This window comes from Furipterus horrens, unplaced genomic scaffold (genome assembly GCF_987537825.1).
Source record: "Furipterus horrens unplaced genomic scaffold, mFurHor1.1.pri manual_scaffold_1, whole genome shotgun sequence".
NCBI lineage: Eukaryota > Metazoa > Chordata > Mammalia > Chiroptera > Furipteridae > Furipterus > Furipterus horrens.
In genome coordinates, this window is record NW_028327171.1 from 4,941,782 (window position 1) to 4,962,840 (window position 21,059).

Here is a 21,059-nt window from a genome sequence, read left to right on the forward strand (position 1 = left end):
GTTGTTGTGTGTCTCAGGAGTTACTTCCTTTATTGCTTCGTTGTATTCCATGGAAGGAAAATACTTAACTTATCTTTATTTACCTGTCGATGGATGTTTGCTTTGTTTCCAGTTTGGGATATTAGGCATAAAGCTACTGGGAACATTCTTATATAACTCTCATATTTACATGTTTTCATTTTTATGGCGTGACTACATACAAGTACAGTTATTGCCAGGTTATAGTGTAAATGTGTGTTTTTCCTTTGTAAGAAAATACTAAACAGTACTCCAGAGTTTCATCATTTTACATCCCCACAGTACGTGCGAGTTCCAGTTGCGAGATGTCCTCACTATTTGATAGGGTTGATCTTTTTGATTTGAGCCATTCTAATGGGTGTAGAGAGGTTTTCACTTGCATTTCCCCGTGGCTGATGAGCGCACCTTTTCAGTGCTTCCCGGCCATTAACGCCCCCTCTTAGGGGGCAGTCTCCCCGTTCTCTCACCCTTCTGTTGTTTAATTTTTGAGTTGTAGGAGTTCTTTACGTGTGGTGGATATATGTGCCAGTATTTTTCCCAGACAGTAGCTTGCCTATTTTTTTAGTGGTACCTTTTAATCACAGGAAATTTTAATATTAATGGGATTAAAATTGTCAACTTTTTAATGAATAGTATATATTTGTATTTTAAGAAATCTTTGCTTTCCTCAAGTTTGTGAAGATATCCTCATGTTTCCTTCTAAAAGTTTGTCTGATTTTAGCTTTTACAGTTAGAGTTCTGTGGTCCACCTTGAGTTGCTGTTTTAGTATGGAATGCAGTGGAGGAGTGAAGTTGCCCCCCAGATGCTCGCCTCGTCGCAGCATCACTTGCTGAGAACAGTTGCCTTTCCCTGTTGCCTTCCCCTCACCTTGCATTGTTTTTCCACCCAAACTGCCTTTTATGTCTGGTCTCTATTCAGATTCTCTTCTGTTCCGTTGGCCTGTCTGTCCTTAAACCATTACCACGTGCCGATTACAGCTTTGTGGGGAGTCTTGAACTCAAGTACACTTGAGCTTGAACAACACAGGTCAGGGGATTTGAAAATCCGTGAGTAACTCTTGACTTCCCCCAAACTGTACTGATAGCTTCCTGTTGGCTGGAAGTCTTACTGTTAACATGAAAGGTGGTTATACACTGTATTCTTATAATACAGTAAACTGAGGAAAGGGAAATGTTGTTAAGATCATAAGGAAGAGAAAATAACATTTATAGTACTGTCCTGTACTTATCAATATTGGAAGTTTGCATCATCTGTTTACAAGATGAATTATCTGTCATTACCTATATCAATAGTTTTATATGTTACAAAACACTGTAGATGTTATACATTATTACTAACACTAGATGTCAAAAATGAAAAGGCAGATTCATACTTTACAGGTATGACAGTTCAAGCACTGATAACAAAGAAGCATGACAGAATTGCTTCGTTCGTGCCTAGCCTGTACACGAATGAGTGAGTCATCACAAAATGTTTATGGCATACAGTATCACAGTCATATTTACAAATCAGTATTGGAAACATTGTTACATTAAAAAAAACAACACTCACCTGTGATGATAAGCTGATATGTAGTTTCTCCAATTACGAGAGAGAGAGAAAGAGAGAGGAGCGCATACCATAAAGTCATTCATTCTTTGAAAGCAGAGTTAAAAACAAGCTACATCGTGAGTATTAATTTTATATGAAATATCACACTCACCATGTGCCTGTGTAGGGATGCGCTGTCCACGTCCGTACAAGTCCTGCACGCGATGTTCTCCGGGATCAGCGCGTGCGTGGTGGTGGTGGTGGTGGTGGTGATGACGGTGGTGACAGTGGTGACGGTGGTGACGACGACACAAAAACGTCTGCAGGACTTGCCATAGAGTGATGGGATTTTCACATGAAGACACATACACAGCAGATTAGCCTATTAACTGTACGGCCTGTGATTAATGTTCGTGAAGTGGAATGAGATGGTCACGGAGGTCTGCACCCTAAGTAGACGGAGACGGGTCTTGCTGTCTTGGGCGGCAGAGACGGAAGGGGTGGGGGAGGTAAGGGGGGAGGCAGGAGCGCTTGGTGTAACCTGATGGAAATACGCTGGGATTTCTGTTTGACGTTTGTTTTCTCACTTTTCTAAAAATGTTTCTGTGTCGTAGAAGGGTTCATGTCATAGAACAAGTCAAAAGCAGCCTTGAATGACCAGAACTCTTGTACCAGCTTGTCTGATGTCGGCCTCCCTCCTGGGGGTGCTGCTGCTTCCTCGCCGGGTCGGGGGCGCTCCTCTCCATCGGCCGTCTGCCGCTGGCTCCTCGGGGTGGCCTGCAGCTCTTCATGGCCTGGAGCCCCTGTACCGCCCCCCGCCCCAGTTTATCTGTCTGTGTGTCTCCCTGTCTGTCTGTCTGTCATCTATCTATATCTGCCATATCCACAACCTCATCTCTTCTGATTTCCTTGATGGGCTATATCACAAGCCCTGCGAAGTCATACCCAGTATCTGGACGTGCGTTGATTGTTTGGGCCTGACTGCTTCCGCAGCCTGTGTGTGAGGACAGTGGCATCTTCAGTGCTGTGGTCCTTCCATGCCTTCGTGAAGTTCTCTCTGCTGAGGTTCTCTTCTGTGGAGGTGACAGTCCTTTCCCTGGGTACCATGGGTAATGGACCTTAATGGTCCTTATGACTTTCCTGATCTAGAGTCTAAATTAAGGAAGATGGGTTTGGGAGCAAGCAGACCACTTCGACACTTTCATTGATAGCTCGTGGGTTCTGGATGGCTGGGGCGTTGTCCGGCATCAAAGGACCTTTAACAGGCAGCCCCGCCCTGGCTGGTGTGGCTCAGTGGATTGAGCACAGGCCTGGGAACCAAAGGGTCGCGGTTCAGTTCCCAGTCAGGGCACAGGCCTGGGTTGCGGGCCAGGTCCCCAGTTGGGGGTGTGCAAGAGGCAACCACACATCCATGTTCCTCTCCCTCTTTCTCCCTCCCTGCCCTTCTATCTAAAAATAAATAAATAGAATCTTTAAAGGGGGGGAGGGGCAGTCCTTACTGGGCAGGTCCTTCCTGACTTCAGGGACATAGCATCAGTGGGACTAGTCCAAAAGAGGGGTTCCTGTCGGTTCGGGTCCCCTTGGCAGCCAGGAGCCTGGGAGCTGCTGTTCACAGTCTGAGACTCACAGTCTGCGTGGTGAGCCTGACCACGTTTCCACGGAGCAGCTAGTCTAGCCCTTTCTTCTTAAATCCCCTTCTTTTTCTTACTACAAAACGCCCTTCATGGCATCTTTTTGTCCAGAGTAGGGCACTTCCGCCTGCCTCTGCTCCTGTCCAGGCAGATGTCCTTTTCTCTTCAGTGATTTTCTTACTAGCACCTGGGAACGGTGCGCTGCCCCTCGGTCAGCATAAGCTGCTTCTCCGTCCCCTTGGCCCTTGGACACCTCGCCGCTTTCTGGGGTTCTCAGGTCAGCCTTTGCTGGCATGAAGTTCTCCACTTCCAGAGGCTTCACCGTTCTTTCGCTTTAAGTTGCCGTGGAATGACTTTGCTTCTTCTCGAATTATTAGAGCCTACAGGTAGGCCTTCCTTGTAGCCATCCTGGGCCCACACGAAAGCTGCATTTTCAGTGCAAGATAAAAAGATCTCTCATGAGAAGTGGAGTTTGCTAAGTTTCTTGGGTCTGTTGGTTGATCTCTTTTATCAGTTTTTAAAAATCCTCAGACATTTTCTTTTCAAATATTCGTTCTGCCTCAGCCTTTCTCTCTTCTGACTTCCCCAGTGTGTGTAGGTTGTAGTGCCTAATATTACCTCAGAGGCTGGTTTATGTGTTGGGTTGAGGGGGGGTTGTTTGTTTGTTTGTTTGGTCTTATTTTGGGTAATTTCTCGGCTCTACTAGTTCAGTGATCTCTCCTGCTGAGGCCAACCATCTGTTAAATCCACTAAGTGGATTCTTCACTTCTGATGCTTCAGTGTTTTGCTTTAGCATTTCCACATTTCAATTTAGCCTTTTCTTTTGAAGTTTTCATTCTCTCTTCTGAAGTCCCCCATCTAGTGACACATGCTGTCCACCATTTGAACTAAATTCTGTAACCTTTTTATCATATTTATGTTAAAGTGCCTGTCTGCCATTTTCAGCATCTGGGTCATCATTTATGTGGGTGTTCAGTTTTTTTAAACTTCATTGTGGACCCTTTTTGTTGTTGTTTCCTGTGTCTGTAATTTTTTAAAGGGCTGCCGAACTTTGTTGTTGGTGGAAGCCTCATTATTTCCCTTCCAAAAGAGGCACGCCTCTTACTGGTGGGTCACTGGTGGGGGCTGACGAAAGCTCAGGGGAGTCAAGGCTTTGCTTGCTGGCTTGACTTCGACTGTGCTCTCCACGGTCCCTAGAGGCTTCGAGCAGCGTTTGAGGAGACAGGAGTGACCTCTGTGCGCCAGGGCCCAGCTGGCAGCCCACCGCCACCTTCCACCTCAGGGGGTCTGTGTTCATCCTCCCGCTTTAACCCAAGACTCAGTGCCCTGCGGGATCCTGTCCGGGCCCCTCCGCCTCTCCCGTCCCCCGGCCTCTTCCCATTTTCCTGCCTCTCGCGGTCCTCGGGCCTGTTAACGTGCAGCTGGCAGCAGTCAGTTCGGGGTTGCCTGGATTCTCCCTACCCAGATCTGTAGCAGTCGCTCCCCCCTGCCACAGGAAGGAGAGGCTTCTTGAGGCAAAGCTTTTCGTATTCCAGAATTTACTTAATTCTGGTTTCTTCAGTCCTCAGCTCTGATGGATTTTTTTTTTTTTTTAAAGTAACAATTTTTGTGACTTATCTGCTAGGCTTGTTCTTGCTTTTTAGAGTGAGACCAGTGGTCTTTTGCAAATTTGTCATTGTAACTAAAAGCAAAAACTCAGTGATTCTGTTTTTAATACATTCAGTATTCACAGGGATTTTAAGGGATTTTATTAAAAAGTGAGTTTTCAGAAAAATCTCAACATGTTAAGGTAACTTACTGTTAAACAGATTCTAAAAGGAGGCGTGAATCTAATTTGCTTTAATTCTTTTATGCAAACCCGAGCAGGTAGGGTCAGACTGCGATTCTTTACTTGGGGCGTACTTGTTACGGTCACTGCCGCTGAAGCCACTGTCACTGCAGGAAGTGCACCCACGCTGTCAGGCGCACCGGGCAGGGAAGGGGTTCGGAGCCACTGGGCTGGGGGGGGGGGGGGGGGCTTCCACTGTGCATCCTTGTTTGATTTTGTTTGTTGATCTTTACAACCTTTAAAGATACAGAAACCACACCTGAGGCTGTACAAAAACAGCCCTGGACCAGGTCATAGTTTGGTGACTATACAGGGCTAGGTGATCTTTATAGTAAAGTTTGGTCTCAAGATTATTTTGAGTTTTACTAACTACAGTGCATTTGAAATAGTAACACGTGAAATTACTTCAGAGGACCTAACTAAAAAGCGTTCCTTTTAATAAAGGCTTCCACATACAATATGTTTTAGTGTATTGGAAGTTGTGTAGACTTACATATCCCATCAGATTCAGAGAAAGCCTTTCTCTCTTTCTTCTCTCTAGGAGTATAAACCACCAGCAACCCGTAAACTTCATAATATTCTTGGAGTAGAGACAGGAGGACCTGGGGGGCGCCGCGCTGGGGAGTCGGGTCATACGGTGGCTGACTACTTGAAGTTCAAAGACCTCATTTTAAGGATGCTCGATTATGACCCCAAAACGCGGATCCAGCCGTACTACGCCCTGCAGCACAGCTTTTTCAAGAAAACGGCCGACGAGGGCACTAACACGAGCAACAGCGTGTCCACGAGCCCCGCGATGGAGCAGTCGCAGTCCTCCGGCACCACCTCCAGCACGTCCTCCAGCTCAGGTCTGCCCCGGGCCGGGCTGCCGCGCGCGCGTGGGGCCCTTTGAAAGTGCTGTTAGAGACTCGTTAGTGGGGTGCGGAGGGCTCACTTACCCACATCCGTTCTTCGTGGTTACTAAACACGTCACCTTCCCCAAAGCCTCAGTGTTAAATTACACATGTAACAAATTCCGCTTGGTAGCTGTAAGTAAAACTCTTCATTAGCCAGAATTTTAAATTGTTTTTTAAATAGAAATACTTGGTGCACATACTTGAGTTTTCCCCCAGCGAAACCAAACTTGATCAGTGGTTGATATGGAAGAACTTAGGGAATCTGGTGACGTTTTCTTAATAAAAAAAAAATTTTGTGTGTGTGACACACGTTCGGTTTTAACCTCATAGTTTTGGAATATAGACTCGAACAAAACTAACTTCACATTCACAAGCTCTTTGGTGTCGTGATATTGCAGGCGGATCGTCGGGGACGAGCAACAGCGGGAGAGCCAGGTCGGACCCCACGCACCAGCACCGGCACAGCGGCGGGCACTTCTCTGCCGCCGTCCAGGCCATGGACTGCGAGACCCACAGCCCCCAGGTGCGCGCGCTCGCCACGCGCAGGGTCGGCGGGGGTGGGTGCCGAGTGTCTTTAGGGTGAACGCCGTGTTCTCGGAAGGCCCGTAGCTCCCTCATGTGTGAGGAATCGTAACTTATCTGTGACTGAAGAAGCACATCTTTGTGAGTTCTCCCCTCATTTATAAAGTTTGCATTCACCGGGGGCACGCCAGCCGCTGCTGCGAGGGGGTGTTGTCCCCCGCGCCCCCCTAGTGTTCGTCTCACTTCCTGCAGCATGTTCAGCTTCACACTGTCACCTTGGGAACTGAGACTTTATGGGTCGGGTGACTTGCCCTGGGTCCCCCATCACCCGTGGTCTTTCGGCACCAGCGGTCCGAGGTTCTGAACCAGTTTGTGGTTTGATTTCAGCGCCACAGTGTTTGGGGGGTTTTGCAGGTTGTTTTCCCGTCTAGTTTTGTAACCCCATTAAGGAGGAGGATCTCATTTAGTTAATGCCTACAGAGCACTGTTTCTATGGAACTTTAGAATGAGAAGCTACTGTGTCACTTGCGTGAAGTGAAACTGAGGGTGTTGTTGACTTTGACCCCCCGCTCTTGTGACGGGGGCCCCTTCACACCATCTCGGAAGGGCATGCCCCTCGGAGGCACTGTTCCCTGCTGTTACCTGGCAGTGGGCACCGCCGCCTCCTGCTGGCGGCCGTCCTGCTTCTCAGGCCGTGCCCCCACTCTCTCCGCCTTTCACGCTCTCAGAGGCGCTGCGGGCCTGCTCGGAACCTGGCCCCCCTCCACACCCCCTCTCTCCCGTAGGAGCGCCTTCCTCAGCCTCTGCACGCATCCGCCCGGTTCTCTCGCGCCCCTTTCTTGGGCCCGGCAGAGGCTCCACCCAGCCCGAGGCCAGTCCCCGGGCGCCCTGCCCCGTCCTGCCTTCCCGGGGACTCTGCCCCCCGCTCCCCCCGCCTTCCTGTCCCGGCATCCCCATCTCTTCACCCGAAGCAGAGCTTTCCCTGCCTGCACCTTTCTGGCCCTGTGTTTCTGCTCCCCTCTACAACTCCTCACCCTGGCCCCGCCTCTGCTCTCCCATCACATCCCTCTCCGGTCCTGAGCAGGGCCCCGCCCTCAGCTCCCAGCTCTCGGCTGCTCTGTCGCTGTCCCCTCCTCTGGGCACCCTCCTCCTACAGCCCTGCCAGCATGGGCACCCCCGGCCCGTGCCGCGTGGCCTTTCTCCCTCCCTGCACACACTTCCGGGGGAGCCCACCTGCTCTGACCTCCGACCTCACTCCTGAGCCCCAGGGCCCTTGTTTCTAATCCTTCACAGTACGTGTCACTTGGCCTGATGTCGCCACTTTCCCCATTACAGCTTTTCTACTTTTACGTGATTATTTTTTGGACAGATGGCCCTACATTTACCCATTTGCTCAGGTCATACACCGGGGCGACGGCGGGAACCCTCAACTCCCCTCTCTCCTCCCCCACATGGACTCGAATCTTATATTGCGTGGATTCCAAATGCCCCTACATGTGTTCTCCACGTCACTCATCTGCAGCCTGTCTTATCAAGGCTGTTCTAACCGGCCTCGCGGTGTCTGATTGCGTCACCAGTCAGCACCCTTCTGTTTGCAGCCAGGTGAGTGTTAGCCGGGCAGGCGGGCCTGGCTCTCTCCCCTCTTACACCGGCTTTAGGCTTTCTCTTGCACTTAAAAGAAAATGTAGACTTCCTCTTTCTGTTTCTTTTCCTCCTCATTCCCTCTGGCCTTCCTGGATTTCTTCATTTTCTGAACATACCAGGATCTCTTCCCCATTTCTCCCGTGCGCTGTGCTCAGCCTGGGGGGACAGTCGTCGTCTTCCTCTTTGCTGTGGCAGGCCGGCCGCGGTGTGTCTGCAGGCCCGGAGGCTGTCCCGGCTTCCCTGGCCGGCCGCCTTGCCCTCTCTAGGACCGTCCTCCCTCCAAAGACATAAAACGCTACACACGTGTAACCGCGTACCAAGAGTAACACGGTACACTGTGTGCCTCCCTCCAGAAGGTAGTGATTTGCCTTCTTTGCCTCAAATCCTTTTATATAACCTCTGAACAGTTAATATATTCACGTGGTTAAAAAATAGGTAAAAATGAAAGGGGGTTCAGTGAAGTCTTTCATGTCCTCTAGCCGCCCAGTTTCTGATTCGTGGTGTTGCTTTTGGTGTTTTCCAAAGATATTCTTATGCAGAGGCAAACATACAAATATGTATACTTTACCTGATCTTTGCGTGCTCTGCTTCCTTTCACATCTTTTTCTTCTTACATATCTTACGTATTTGTTTACTGCATATTTTGGAGCTAGTTCTGTATTACTGCACAGATAGCTCGTTCTCTGTCTCAAACCGCTGCACAGTGTTACATCACTGAGATCCCCCGTCCGTAAGTCATCTCTGCTGTCCTCTGTTCACGCACAGTCGGCGTGCTTTCAGCCTTTTCCTCGCACTACTACACGTGATGCTGTAATACCTAATCTGCCCTGTACGTGTGTCAGCCCGCACACGCGCATTTATCTGTGATACAAAGTCCTGGGTGTGAGGTTGCTGGGTCAGAGAGCCATGTGATCTGTAAACTCGGGAGCTGCTGCCGAACTCCCTCCCTGTCGTGTTACCAGTTGCCTTTTGCATGAACGGAGTTCGGGGAAGCGGGCAGTGTGAGCCCCTTTGGGTCAGTCGGGAGTGGAAAGTGCTATTGAGCACAGCATAGTTTTCTTCTGCTTATCTCTTCTGATGAGTGAATTTGAGTGGCTCCATAGACCGTTAGTATTTTCTGAGGACATTCTGCCTGTTTTTCTACTGGATTATTTTCAATTGTATTTTTTGAATTTCAGTTCTCAGACCACCTGTGTTGAGTAAATAATGGTCTGTGCTAGTCTCTGTGACAGAGACACAGGCTTTGCCTTCCTAGAGCTTATAGTGATACAGTAAACAAAATTAATCACATGAATAGAAATTACAGGTACCATTAATTAAGAAAAGAGAGTAAGTCATGGTGATGTAATAGAGACTGGCTATTTGCTGGGTGGGAAGTGTCATGTCAGTTCAAGTAGGCCAAACAGATACCAGGTAGACCCCCAGAACATGGTAGTTTTCAAGAGCAGGAAGTTTCTTATGTACCAGTCTAGAGCAGATATTTAGGTTAGTGACAGGGCTCTCTACCTCTTGGTCCTGGGCTCTTGCCATTCTGTGGCTCCTCCACTCCCTAGGGCCTTGTCGTTCACTGCATCTGGCAGGCAGAAGGGCTAGGGAGGCGCTTTCTAGGCCAGGTCTACCCATGACACTTGTGTACCTCCCCTTTGATGTGGTCACGTGGCCACCTAAGTGCAGGGGAGGCCGGGAAGTGTGGTGCAGCCGTGTGCTCAGGAAGATCTTGTTTTGGACAGCTAGTATCCTCTGCCACAGGAGCTGGGGCAGCCTTAGCCAGAGTGGTCAGGGAAGACTCTGGAACGGAAATGATGATAAAGAAGCATCCAAGCAGAAATTAGAAATCAGAGCATCCTAGGCAGAAGGGAACGTTCAGTGCAAATGCCCTGTGACATTTGAAAGCCCTTTGAAAGAGGAGTGGAAGGGAGACCCTGTGCGTTTGGAAGCAGGAGGAATGGGTATTGGCCAGACTGTGCAGACCCCTGGATGGATTTTGGATTATTTTGTTTTTCTAAGTGCAGTGAGAAGTCATTAAAAGATGTTAAAGAGTGACGTGATTGGATGCGTGTTTTACATCCACTGCAGTTTTCTTCTTACCTTTTGACTCCTTTCACCAATCCCGCCACCCCCCGCCTCTGGCAGCCATCAGACTGTTCTGTGTGTCTGTGTACTTGGGCTTTGGTTGTTGTTTTTTACGGTTCCTCTTACAAAGGAGATCATATTGTATTTGTCGTTCTCTGCCTGACTGACATCATGTAGCCCTTGAGGTCCGTCCGTGCTGTCACAGACGGCAGGACGTAATTCTTTTTCATGGCTGAGGAATATTCCAGTGCATGGACACCACACTGTCTCCAGTCGTCCGTTAGGGGACACTCAGACTGTTTTCATATGTCGGCTGTTGGAAATGACGATGCTATGAACGTGGGGCGCATGCGTCTCTGAGGTAGGGCTTTTGTTTTCTGTGGACAAATACCCAGAAGTGGAATCGCTGGGTCATCAGGTAGTTCTATTTCAGTTTCTTGTGGGACTTGTGGGACCTCTACACTGCTTTCCACAGTGACCGCACCAGTTTCCCTTCTCAGCAGCAGGGCATGAGGGCTCTCTTTTCTCTGCACCCTCGCCAGCGTGCGTGTGTGTGTGTGTGTGTGTGTGTGTGTGTGTGTGTGGTGTAATAATAGCCGTTCTGACTGGTGTGAGGTGATAGCTCATTGCAGTTTTGATTTGCATTTCCCTGATGATTAATAAGATTAATGAAGTTGAATATCATTTCATGTACCTGGTGACCATTTGTATGTCTTTTTCGGGAAAGTGTATTTCAGATCTGCCCTTTTTTTTTTTTTTTTTTAATTTGGATTATTGTGATTTTTTGTTTGTTTTTTGTCATTTTGCTATTGAGTTGTATGAGGTTTTTTAAAATATATTTTGGATATTAATCCCTTATTTGATATATGATGTATAAATATTCATTAATTTGATACATAATGTGTAAGTACTCAATTGATATGTGATGTGCTTATTCATTTTGGCATGGTTTTCTTTGCTGTGCAGAAGCTTTTCAATTTGATGTAGTCCCATTTACTTATTTTTGCTTTTGTTGCTTTTACATTTTGGTCTCAGGTTCAAAAAGTCATCACTAAGACCTCTGTCAAGGGCTTCTGAGGAGCCTTTGCCTGTGTTTTCTTCTAGCTGTTTCATGGTTCTTAGGTCTTCTGTTCAAGTCCTCAGTCGATGTTGGCTTCATTTTTATGTGCGGTGTAAGACAGTGGTTGAAGTCCTTTTTTTTAATGTGGCTGCCCAGCGTTCCCAACACCATTTATTGAGGACACTGTCCTTTTCCCATTGCATATTTTGGGCTCCTTTGTCACCTTTGTCATCAGTCAGTTGGTTGTACAGATACGGGTTTGTATCAGAACTCTCTTCTGTGCCGTTGGTCTGTGGGTCTTTTTATTGTCATTATTGTACTGTTGTGGTTATGGTTGTTTGTCGTATCATCTGAAATCAGGGAGGGTGATGCTTCCAGCTTTGCTCTTCTTTCTCAAGATTGCTTTGGCTCTTCGGAGTTTTCTGGTTCCATACAAATTTTAGGATTATTTGTTCTATTTCTTCGAAAAATGCCACTGGAATTTTGATAGGTTTTTCAGTGAGTCTGTAGATTGCTTTAGGTAATACTGATATTTTAACAGTTTTGATCTTTCCAGTCCATTTCCATGAACATCTTTCTATTTATTTGAGTCTTCAGTTCCTTTTATTAGTCTTTGTAGTTTTCAATATGCAAGTCTTTTACCTCCTTGGTTAAAATTATTTCTAGGTATTTTATTCTTTTGGGTGCACTTATAAGTGGGATTGTTTTCTCTTTTTTATCCTTTTATTTATTTATTTTTTAAGATTTAGTTTATTTTTTAGAGAGGGGAGAAGGGAGGGAGAAAGGGAGAGAAGAGCATCAGTGTACAAGAGAAACATCGATTGGTCACCTCTCACACACCCCCAACGGGGGACCTGGCCCGCAACCCAGGCACGTGCCCTGACCAGTAATCATGGGCTTGTGGGACAACACCCAACCCACTGAGCCACACCAGTCAGGGTGGGGTTGTTTTCTTTATTTTTCTGATAGCTCAGTATTAGCGTATAGAAATGCAGTAGATTTTTGTGTATTTGTATCTTATGCCTTCACTGAATTTGTTTATTATAATAGTTTTTGATATCTTCAGGATTTTTTATATATGTACTTTGCAAATAGTGACAGTTTTGCATCTTCCTTCCCAATTTGAATGCCTTTTATTTTCCTTGCCTAGTTTGGATTTATGTTTTAAAAAAAGATCATTCTTTTGATTTTTTAGGAGAATAGATGGGAAAAAGGCGAGGCTGGAAGCTGGGAGTTGATTGAGGAGGCTGTTGTATTAGTTCAGGCAAGAGGTGGTAGTGGCCTGGGAGAGTGCTGGGTGGGCACGGAGAAGAGCGCCCAGGTTTGGGGTCTGGCATCACGAGCATTGCTGATGGTTTTGGTGGAGGAATGGCTGAGCAGCTGGATGCATAGTAGTGGTTATATTGAAGCAGAAGGGTGGCAAGAGAGGGCCTTTAGGGGGAAAGAAGTTTTTGAACCTGTCCAATATTTACTTAGCTATCCCATCTCAGAGAAAACTTGCTGAGCCCTGGCATAAACAGTGCTTCCAAGGGAAGGAAGTGGCCTGTGAAATACACAAACCTATATATGGGTGTAACTCGCTGAAAATTGTAGCTTTTATAATGACATTTTTCACTCTTGAACACGTTTGGGAGTTTGAATTCTAGAACTGTCTACGATATTATCAGTTCCCAAACCTGCCCCTCTCTAGCTAATGTAAATGTCGGTGTCATAGCTTTTGATTGAAGATTAAAACTTCGGATCAGAACTCTGTATAAATTCTTCTAAATTCTGTTCTTACAGGTGCGTCAGCAGTTTCCTGCTCCCCTTGGTTGGTCAGGCACTGAAGCTCCTACACAAGTCACTGTCGAAACTCATCCTGTTCAAGAAACCACCTTTCATGTAGCCTCTCAACAGAACGCATTGCATCATCACCATGGAAACAGTTCCCATCATCACCACCACCACCACCATCACCACCACCACCATGGACAGCAAGCCTTGGGTAACCGGACCAGGCCAAGGGTCTACAATTCTCCAACAAATAGCTCCTCTACCCAGGATTCTATGGAGGTTGGCCATAGTCACCACTCCATGACGTCCCTGTCTTCCTCAACTACTTCTTCCTCTACATCTTCCTCCTCTACTGGTAATCAAGGCAATCAGGCCTACCAGAACCGCCCAGTGGCTGCTAATACCTTGGACTTCGGACAGAACGGAGCTATGGACGTTAATTTAACCGTCTACTCCAACCCCCGCCAAGAGACTGGCATAGCTGGACACCCAACATACCAGTTTTCTGCTAACACAGGCCCTGCACATTACATGACTGAGGGACACCTGGCCATGAGGCAGGGGGCGGATAGAGAAGAGTCCCCCATGACAGGGGTCTGTGTGCAGCAGAGCCCTGTAGCTAGCTCGTGACTAAACTGAAACTTGAGTTTGTTTCTTGTGTGTTTTTATAGAAGTGGTGTTTTTTTTCCAAAAAACAAAGTGCAAAGCTGCTTGACTCAGAAGGAGATGAACACACTGACCCGCTACAAGAGGGCAAGGCTGACTTTTCTGTTTTAACTTGAAAAGATGCAAAGGGACAATGAAGTTTTTAAAAGAGCCATGTCCAAACCCATCTTCATGGATAGCTCAGAGGTGTCCTCTTTTTGCCTCCCCCATTTTAACTTGCCACATCCCGGTCACAGTGGGTTTTTTTTTTTTTTGTTTTGTCTTTCTATTCCACAAAAGTAATGTTTAGATGTTGGTCTTGGTCATTTGCCAACTAATTTTAAAATAAAAAGGCACTGCACATAATTTGCATAAAGGGCCCCATGAGGGTGTTTTTATCCTTTTTTTTTGTTTTTGTTTTTGTGTTTTGTTTTTTGTTTTGTTTGGGGTGGGGGTGGGAAATTTGGGTTTTTAAGTCCTCTAAACACACTTGGGCACGGAAATGCAGTACTGTAAGGAAGAGGGACCTCCAGCTCACACAAACATCACCTTCAGCTGTATGGAAGGGACAGTTGTATTGGAGTTTGTAAGGCGCAGGAAGCATGCTAAGTGGCGGGGATCAGAACTCTCCTGTCCGAACCTACTGAGGAGCAAAGCAGCAATTACATGGGATCCTGTGGGTCTCCTGTGGGAGCGGCCCCGGTAAGATAGTGATGGAACGTGACTGGTCTCCCAGCCAAGTGCACTGAGAAGCAATCAACGGGATGGTCACGGCCAGTCCTGGGGAGGTCGGAGTGGTGGTCTTGGGGATAACCTTTGGCCTTATGGATTTGGACTCGAAGTTAGAAGAGCCTACCATTTCAGATGCAATCACTTTGGGACATGCTTTTGCAGACAGTCCTTAATGCTGAAAACACAGAGAATGGGTAATTCAAGAGGCCTTTCTTTTAAAATAGACTTTTGTGACCCACTAATTGTAAGGTATTGCAAGGTCACTTTGCGTGTGTCATAAAGTTGACTTCCTTATTGGTTGAAGGTCACAGAGGTAGTGGTTTGCTTTGATGGAAATAGCTACAGCTGTGTCCCTTCCTGCTTTTTACTTTTTCTTTTGCTTTTTCTCGGCACGTGGTATCGCCACCATTTCTTCTGCACCAAGATGTCTTCTGTTCATCCTGAACATTTTTAAAAAAATGCAGAATTTTATGTGACTGCTTTTTTGCCTCACAATTATGCTGTGAATTTTACAAAAATTTATTTTCTTTTTTGATAATTTATTGTACCAAAGCTGTTTTTATAGCACATAGATGTCTGTAACCAATAATGTAGCAGTTCTGCACTTTGACACAAGGTGTAACTAGACCATTTTTAAATGTCAGTTGAAAATTATGGCTGTACTATTGCTTAAACAAAACTGGAACTGTTGTCGAATCCATAGCCAATACATTTACAGCAGTCTGTGTACTGAACATAATAGGTTGACATCTAATTCAAGACTACAACATCTGTTACATTCTAAGTGTGTTCAGGCTTCTGAAGGGAAAGGGACACTGGATCCAGAAGCTATGGAACCAGCAGTCGATTCTTGTATTCCTGATTAACCTACTTGCAAACTTGAAAGCAAGACCTTGGCTGCACCAGCAGGTCCAGAATAGGAGTGCGAGTAAAGCAGAGGCTCCCGCGGGGCCCGACGCAGACAGGCTGGTGGCCAGCAGGTGCCTAGTTCCGAGATGACGCTGCCTTAATGTAACACAGTCCGGCAGTTGCTCAGTTTGTGTTCCCATTTTAAATTGACCAATTTTAGGGTGTTATACTTTTGAGCGGTTGAATTGGGAGAATGAAGATGAATAATTTACCTGTCCAGGATCAAAAGAAGCCTAGAAAAGAAGCAGTAATCTACCTCTGCCGATAACCCTGTTCAAAACAACTCAGCAGAACACCATGTCACTTCTATTGGTCAGTTCCACGTGGCTGGCTAGGTCAGTTTTTTCTGAACAAAAGCAGGTTTTTATATGTAAACAGTAACAAAAGAAAGGCTTAAAACTATGTGAATGTGAATGGAAACTTGGAAATATTCATTTTTATATACCACAAATTTTTTTTGTTATTAATCAGGAAATCCATATTTATTTTGTAATTAAATGTCAAGCCTGTGGATGATTTTTGAACTTGTTAGTTCACAAAGGTTTACAGTGAATAAAAGGACACCATCGTGAGTATAGCAATATCAAAGGGATTCAGCAGTGACTGCTGTTTAGGAGTATAAGGTAAAGCTACTATGTGGGTCAGGTCATTTTTTTCTGTGCTGGTTGCCACATCTTAAAAAGCACCAAAAAACAAAAGCAGTTTTAAACCGCAATTTACATAAAGGAAATCATAAAATCCAGTGCTTCTGCATACTGTGTTACGTTACAGTCCAGTTTTGTGCGCTTTACTACACGGTTTGGTTACAGGACTTCTGTGCATTGTAAACAAACAGCATGGCTAAGGTGAAATACCTGTGTGCAGAGTGTAAGATCCGGTCCGGACTTGCTGTGTATATTGTAACGTTAAATGAAAAAGACACCCCCCCCTTTGTATTATAGTCATGCGGTCTTATGTATGATAAACAGTTGAATAATTTGTCCTCAGACTCTTTACTATGCTTTTTTAAAATTAATTTAAGAACAATGTAAACATAGTAAAAATCTTCCTATGCAATTCTCCTGGTCCAGGTAATGGTCTGGTAGGTATCCTGAGCATAAGTTCAGTCACATGTGTAAGAAGGAAAATAGTTACATTGACCTAGGCTTCAAAAATCTCGGAAAGTAAAAATTGGAGGTTTAACGGATCATTGTGATTTTTAAAATTGATTTTGACACGAATAATCACGATATTCACAGTGTGTCTCTGATGCAAAGTGCTGATAGTTTGTAGTGTTTAAAATGGGTGTGAGAGCTTTGACCCCCTTGGAAGCAATAGGAAACACACGTAATAGTGGTCCTCCTTCCCCAGATCCTCATCCTGGGGCGTATCAGGGACTTCCATGTACAAAGTATAGCATTCTGCCACAGTGAATTAATTTCTAACCTCAAGTCTTCCCTTTTTATAAATTAACCTGCGTAAGTGTGTATTAACGTGGCTTTCAGAAGGCAAAAAACTTAAGAACTTGTGTTGGCTCTAAGAAGAAACCCCCTTTAGCTTTTCCCTAGAGTATGAGCCTTTCACTTAGGTAACTGGCACATTATACACCATACTGGACTTCAAAGAAACCCAGGCTTATTTTTATTTAATGAATATTAGAACTACATGTGAGAAAATCAGTAAGGCTGCAGTAATTCTGTAAGGCCCACCAAACAACTGTTGTGTTTGCCACTGTGCCCTCTTTTCCAGGTCCTGCGTCGTTAACCCTCCTGTCATGAGTCTTATCATAGGAAACGTGGCAACAAAATACACCGACGAGGTAGCAGATGCCGAATTTCTCGTCGGTCAGCGTTCCTGTTGACTTCTGGCTGCCGCCTTGGTCAGCGTTCAGAATACAAGTTCACATCTTGTTTCCAGATCCATCTTCGTAGCGGTTCGTTTCAGATACAGAACTTGGTCTTAGTACAATGGTGAGGTCGAGATTCAGGGGGACTGATCTGGTTGTACTGTGACCGTATGTGGATTTCTTAGAATCCTTGGGATGACTGGGGACCTGATGTTGGGAACCTTTTGTCCTGGAAGAGTAGAGCAGAAGGCCCTGTCTTCTCAGCCACGGCTCTCCTCCCCTAGACTTTTGTTTCCCAGGGTGAAAACACACGGCAAGTGATTTTCAGTACAAAGAGCAAGTAGCTCATTTTATTCTTGATCATCCCTCTTAATGCACAGCAGTGCCCTGTCATTGCGTCCCCTGAGAATTCTGTGGGCGTCCCCTGAGCTCGCACCTGGACTAGGAAGGTTTACATGTGGCTGTGTTGAAGGCACTAGGTATTTTTCCTGTGGAAGAGTCAGTCGGGGTGTGTGTGTGCGTGTGTGTGTGTGTGCGCGTGTGTGTGTGTGTGCGCGCGCGCGTGTGTGTGTGTGTGTGTGTGTCTTTGCCTCCGGCAGTATGTCCAGCGTGTGTGTGTGTGTGTGTGTGTGTGTGTGTCTGTCTGTCTGTCTGTCTGTCTGTCTGTCTGTCTGTCTTTGCCTCCGGCAGTGTGTCCAGCCCAGGTGCCTGCTTCCAGCTGCCCGCAGGGAGAAGTGGTGAGGAACCAGGGTGTTCTGGCATCACCACGGTCAGAAAATGCTCACTTTAGCTCGGAGAGCACCGCTGTTTGTCAATTTCTTACCTTAGGTTTTCTTCAAAGGCGGATGTTTCTCCAGCGAAAACACTGACTTAAATATGTAAATATATAATACCGAATATCTAGAACCCCCCAGGGCTCAATACATAGTTTCTTTATCTGAAAATCGTTGTTTTTGCATAGTTTCCCCGTCTTGAGGTTAAGTCCGTTTAGAAGTCAGAGGGGTGGGACTTGGCATGTCTGTCAGTGGGGCAGACGGTGAGATCCCTGCCACCCGCGGTGGGACTTGGGCGGGCTGCCTGAGAGTGGTGAGGGGACACAGGTGAGTCTTGGACTCTTCCTCCTACTGTCACCTGGCGCCGTGGTCCGGCCCCACCTGCGTCCTGTGGGAGCCCTGCTGGCTAATGAAAGGTCGCCAAGATGGTGGTCAGGCTTCTGGTGCAGGATGAGGAAATGGGACAAATCAGTGGCGCGCGCCCCTGTGCCCGGTGGAGGGTGGGGCAAGTGGGTGACACTGTTGTGGGCACAGTTGACCACGTGTTCTCAGATCTAGAAAGATCCTCAGGTTTTTTTCAGGTTTTAACACAGAGAAAGGCCACGTAGGTATTACATAAAACGTTTTGTCTGTTCGACCAATAGCTGGTTATCTTACCGATTAAATTTTGAAAACTGCTACTTTTGGGATTTTTCGAGTTTTTCTTGAAAAGGTCCCCAATCTTTACTCATTAGTCACTGTAATTGCCTCCAAGTTCTGGAGGTGAAGCTGCAGTAGAAGTGGGAGATTCGGAGCCAAGGGAAAAATACAGTGGCGGGTCCTGGGTGGTGACCGTTCTAAGCCAGGCAGGGCACCCAGGCAGGAGGTGAGAGAGGGCTGTGCCTGGGGCGATCCCTGGGGAAGGAGGCGGTCACGCCTGAAGGGGAGGTGGGGTCGGTTAGCAGAGCCTGGGGCGATGGGCTGGTGAATGACGCAGTCGTTTGCCTAGAAGTGTTCTCAGAGAGGCAACAGCGGGGTGGTGGGGATTGGGCTTTCCCGTCTCAGGTGGACGGAAAACTGCTGCCCGTGGTGTCCAAGGGCAGTGTTTAAAGGTCTTCGCGTCCTGTTGGGGAGGGGAGAGCCTCCCGAGCTGGGTCAAGTATGAACAGTTAGCTTAAGGCCCAGCTCCGCTTCCGTTGACCCCAGTCAGTAAGCAAGGTCCAGGGGAGACGCGGTTTTGGTGAACTGCGGGAGACCTCAGGCTGCTGAGTCGGCACTCACCGGGTGCGCGCCAGACTCCGCTGCAGGCTTTACCGCGGAAGCGCCCATCGCACTCGGAGCTCGTGACGGGGCGTGGAGTGGGGTGCTCACCGCACAGGTGCCCCGCACCTGCTCGCAAGCACGGCTCGAAGGGCAGGGAGGAGCACGGGACTCCCCTGCTAGTGCGAAACAACATCTTCAAGTTTTTGTTTGTGAAGTTTCTGTGTATGTAATTAATTAAAATTCACAGTGTGTATGGATGGCATCACAAAACGAAGCAGGCCTCCGAGAGAGGCAGAAATTACCAGGTGGGCGTATGTATATTAAACTTCCACAGTGTTTCCGTCAACTTTCAAAAGGGGGTTGGTGTGATGCCCTATCAGTAGCTCTCGGGCATCCCGTGAGAACGGCACATGTCAAGGTGATTGCCCAGGTCTCGAGGTCTGTAAGGAGAGCGGGGGAGCTCTAGGATTGGATCCAAATGCTTGCTCTTACCCTGGGCAAGTTACTTTACGTCTCCAAGCTTCTCTCCTTTTTTTATTCAAGGGGATTAACGGCAGGTTCCACTGAGGGATTTTATGCAGGCTCCAATGAGATCATTTACAATAGGATCTTGGCACAGTATGGGGAGTGTTCAGTAAATACAATCTGTACGTAGAGAGCCCGAGTCCACAGCGTGAATGAATCTACCTTTTACTCTCTGAATGGGATGAACGCTGTGTGGGGAAGTGGTGAGGACTGTTTTCTGTGAATAGTTAAAACTGGATTATTTTCCAGTTTCCTTTTATTTCTGGAGTCCCACTGGGTGTTAACATTCTTTACTACTTGATTTTGCTACTGCACAGTGCCCACATGTTTCCTTTGCTTTGATATAAGGTATGATATGTAAATATCTATAAAGGATGGCTTTTGGTAAGGTTTTTCTCCACAAGTTCATGGAGGCTATTTGGAGGAGTTAACTACGGGAGGGTGCTTTTTCTAATGAGCGCTGTTAGACCTGGCACCCTGTGCACATCTGTTACATTTCAGTCTTCAGAGATTTGACTTCAATCGGGGAGGAAAGGGTGTAAGTAAAAATCAGTTTCTAAGCCTTAAGCAGCGGTAATATCGGGGAAGCGCCCACAGCCTCCTCTGCTGTAACCCACACTTTAGAAGCAACGAGTCTAGCTGCTGCTGGGTTTGGTTTTGGTTTTATTTACCTTGTTATGTTAGGGACTCTTAAGGACAGAAATTTTTTTTTAAGAATATTTTATTAATTATACTATTGCAGTTGTCCCAGTCTTTCCCCCTTTGTTCCCTTCCACCCAGTACCCCCCTTCCCTCCAAGCAATATCCCCCCCTTAGCTCATGTCCATGGGTTGTGCATGTAAGTTCTTTGGCTTCACCACTTCCTTCACTGTTCTTAACATCCCCTGTTGTGTACCTACTGATTATGCTTCTTAGTCCCTGTATCCCATCCTTCCCTTCCCCCTCCCAGCTGATAACCCTCCCGATGATCCCCGTAGCTGTGATTCTGTTCCTGTTCTGGTGGTTTGCTTAGTTTTTACTTTTAGACTCAGTTTTTGATAAGATGTGAGTTCGGTGTCATTTTAATGTTCATTGTTTTAATCTTTTTCTTAAATAAGCCCCTTTAATATTTCATATAATGGCTTGGTGATGATGAACCCTGTAGCTTTACCTTGTCTCGGAAGCATTTTAGGACAAATTTCTCAGGACAAAACATCCGTTTCTTTGCATTGGAATGCAGGTGACTGATGGTCCCTCTCAGGAATATATGCATTACGATGGTTTGTGGCTTAGGCTGGATAAAGAGGAAGACAATGGACCTGAGAATGGGATTTTATGTGCTCTCCTGAGATAGGTAACATTCTTTGGGGAGGTAGAGTCCCCACGCTCCTACAATTCCAACAGCGTAAACAGCCTTGTAGTTGTTGACGTAACCAGGCTGGCCTTCGTGCCT

The 21,059-nt window shown here is 46.7% G+C and overlaps 1 protein-coding gene across 1 annotated transcript in view; it reads left to right on the forward strand.

Moving 5' to 3' along the window:
- Positions 1–14,048, forward strand: part of DYRK1A (dual specificity tyrosine phosphorylation regulated kinase 1A) — a 130,844-nt gene extending 116,796 nt beyond the window's left edge. Inside the window, exons 10-12 of the mRNA XM_090271739.1 lie at positions 5,550–5,856; positions 6,303–6,427; positions 12,986–14,048. Coding sequence (XP_090127865.1) covers positions 5,550–5,856; positions 6,303–6,427; positions 12,986–13,606 — 1,053 coding nt within the window. The 3' untranslated portion in view covers positions 13,607–14,048. The remainder of the gene's footprint in view (positions 1–5,549; positions 5,857–6,302; positions 6,428–12,985) is intronic.
- The last annotated feature ends 7,011 nt before the right edge of the window (positions 14,049–21,059 follow it).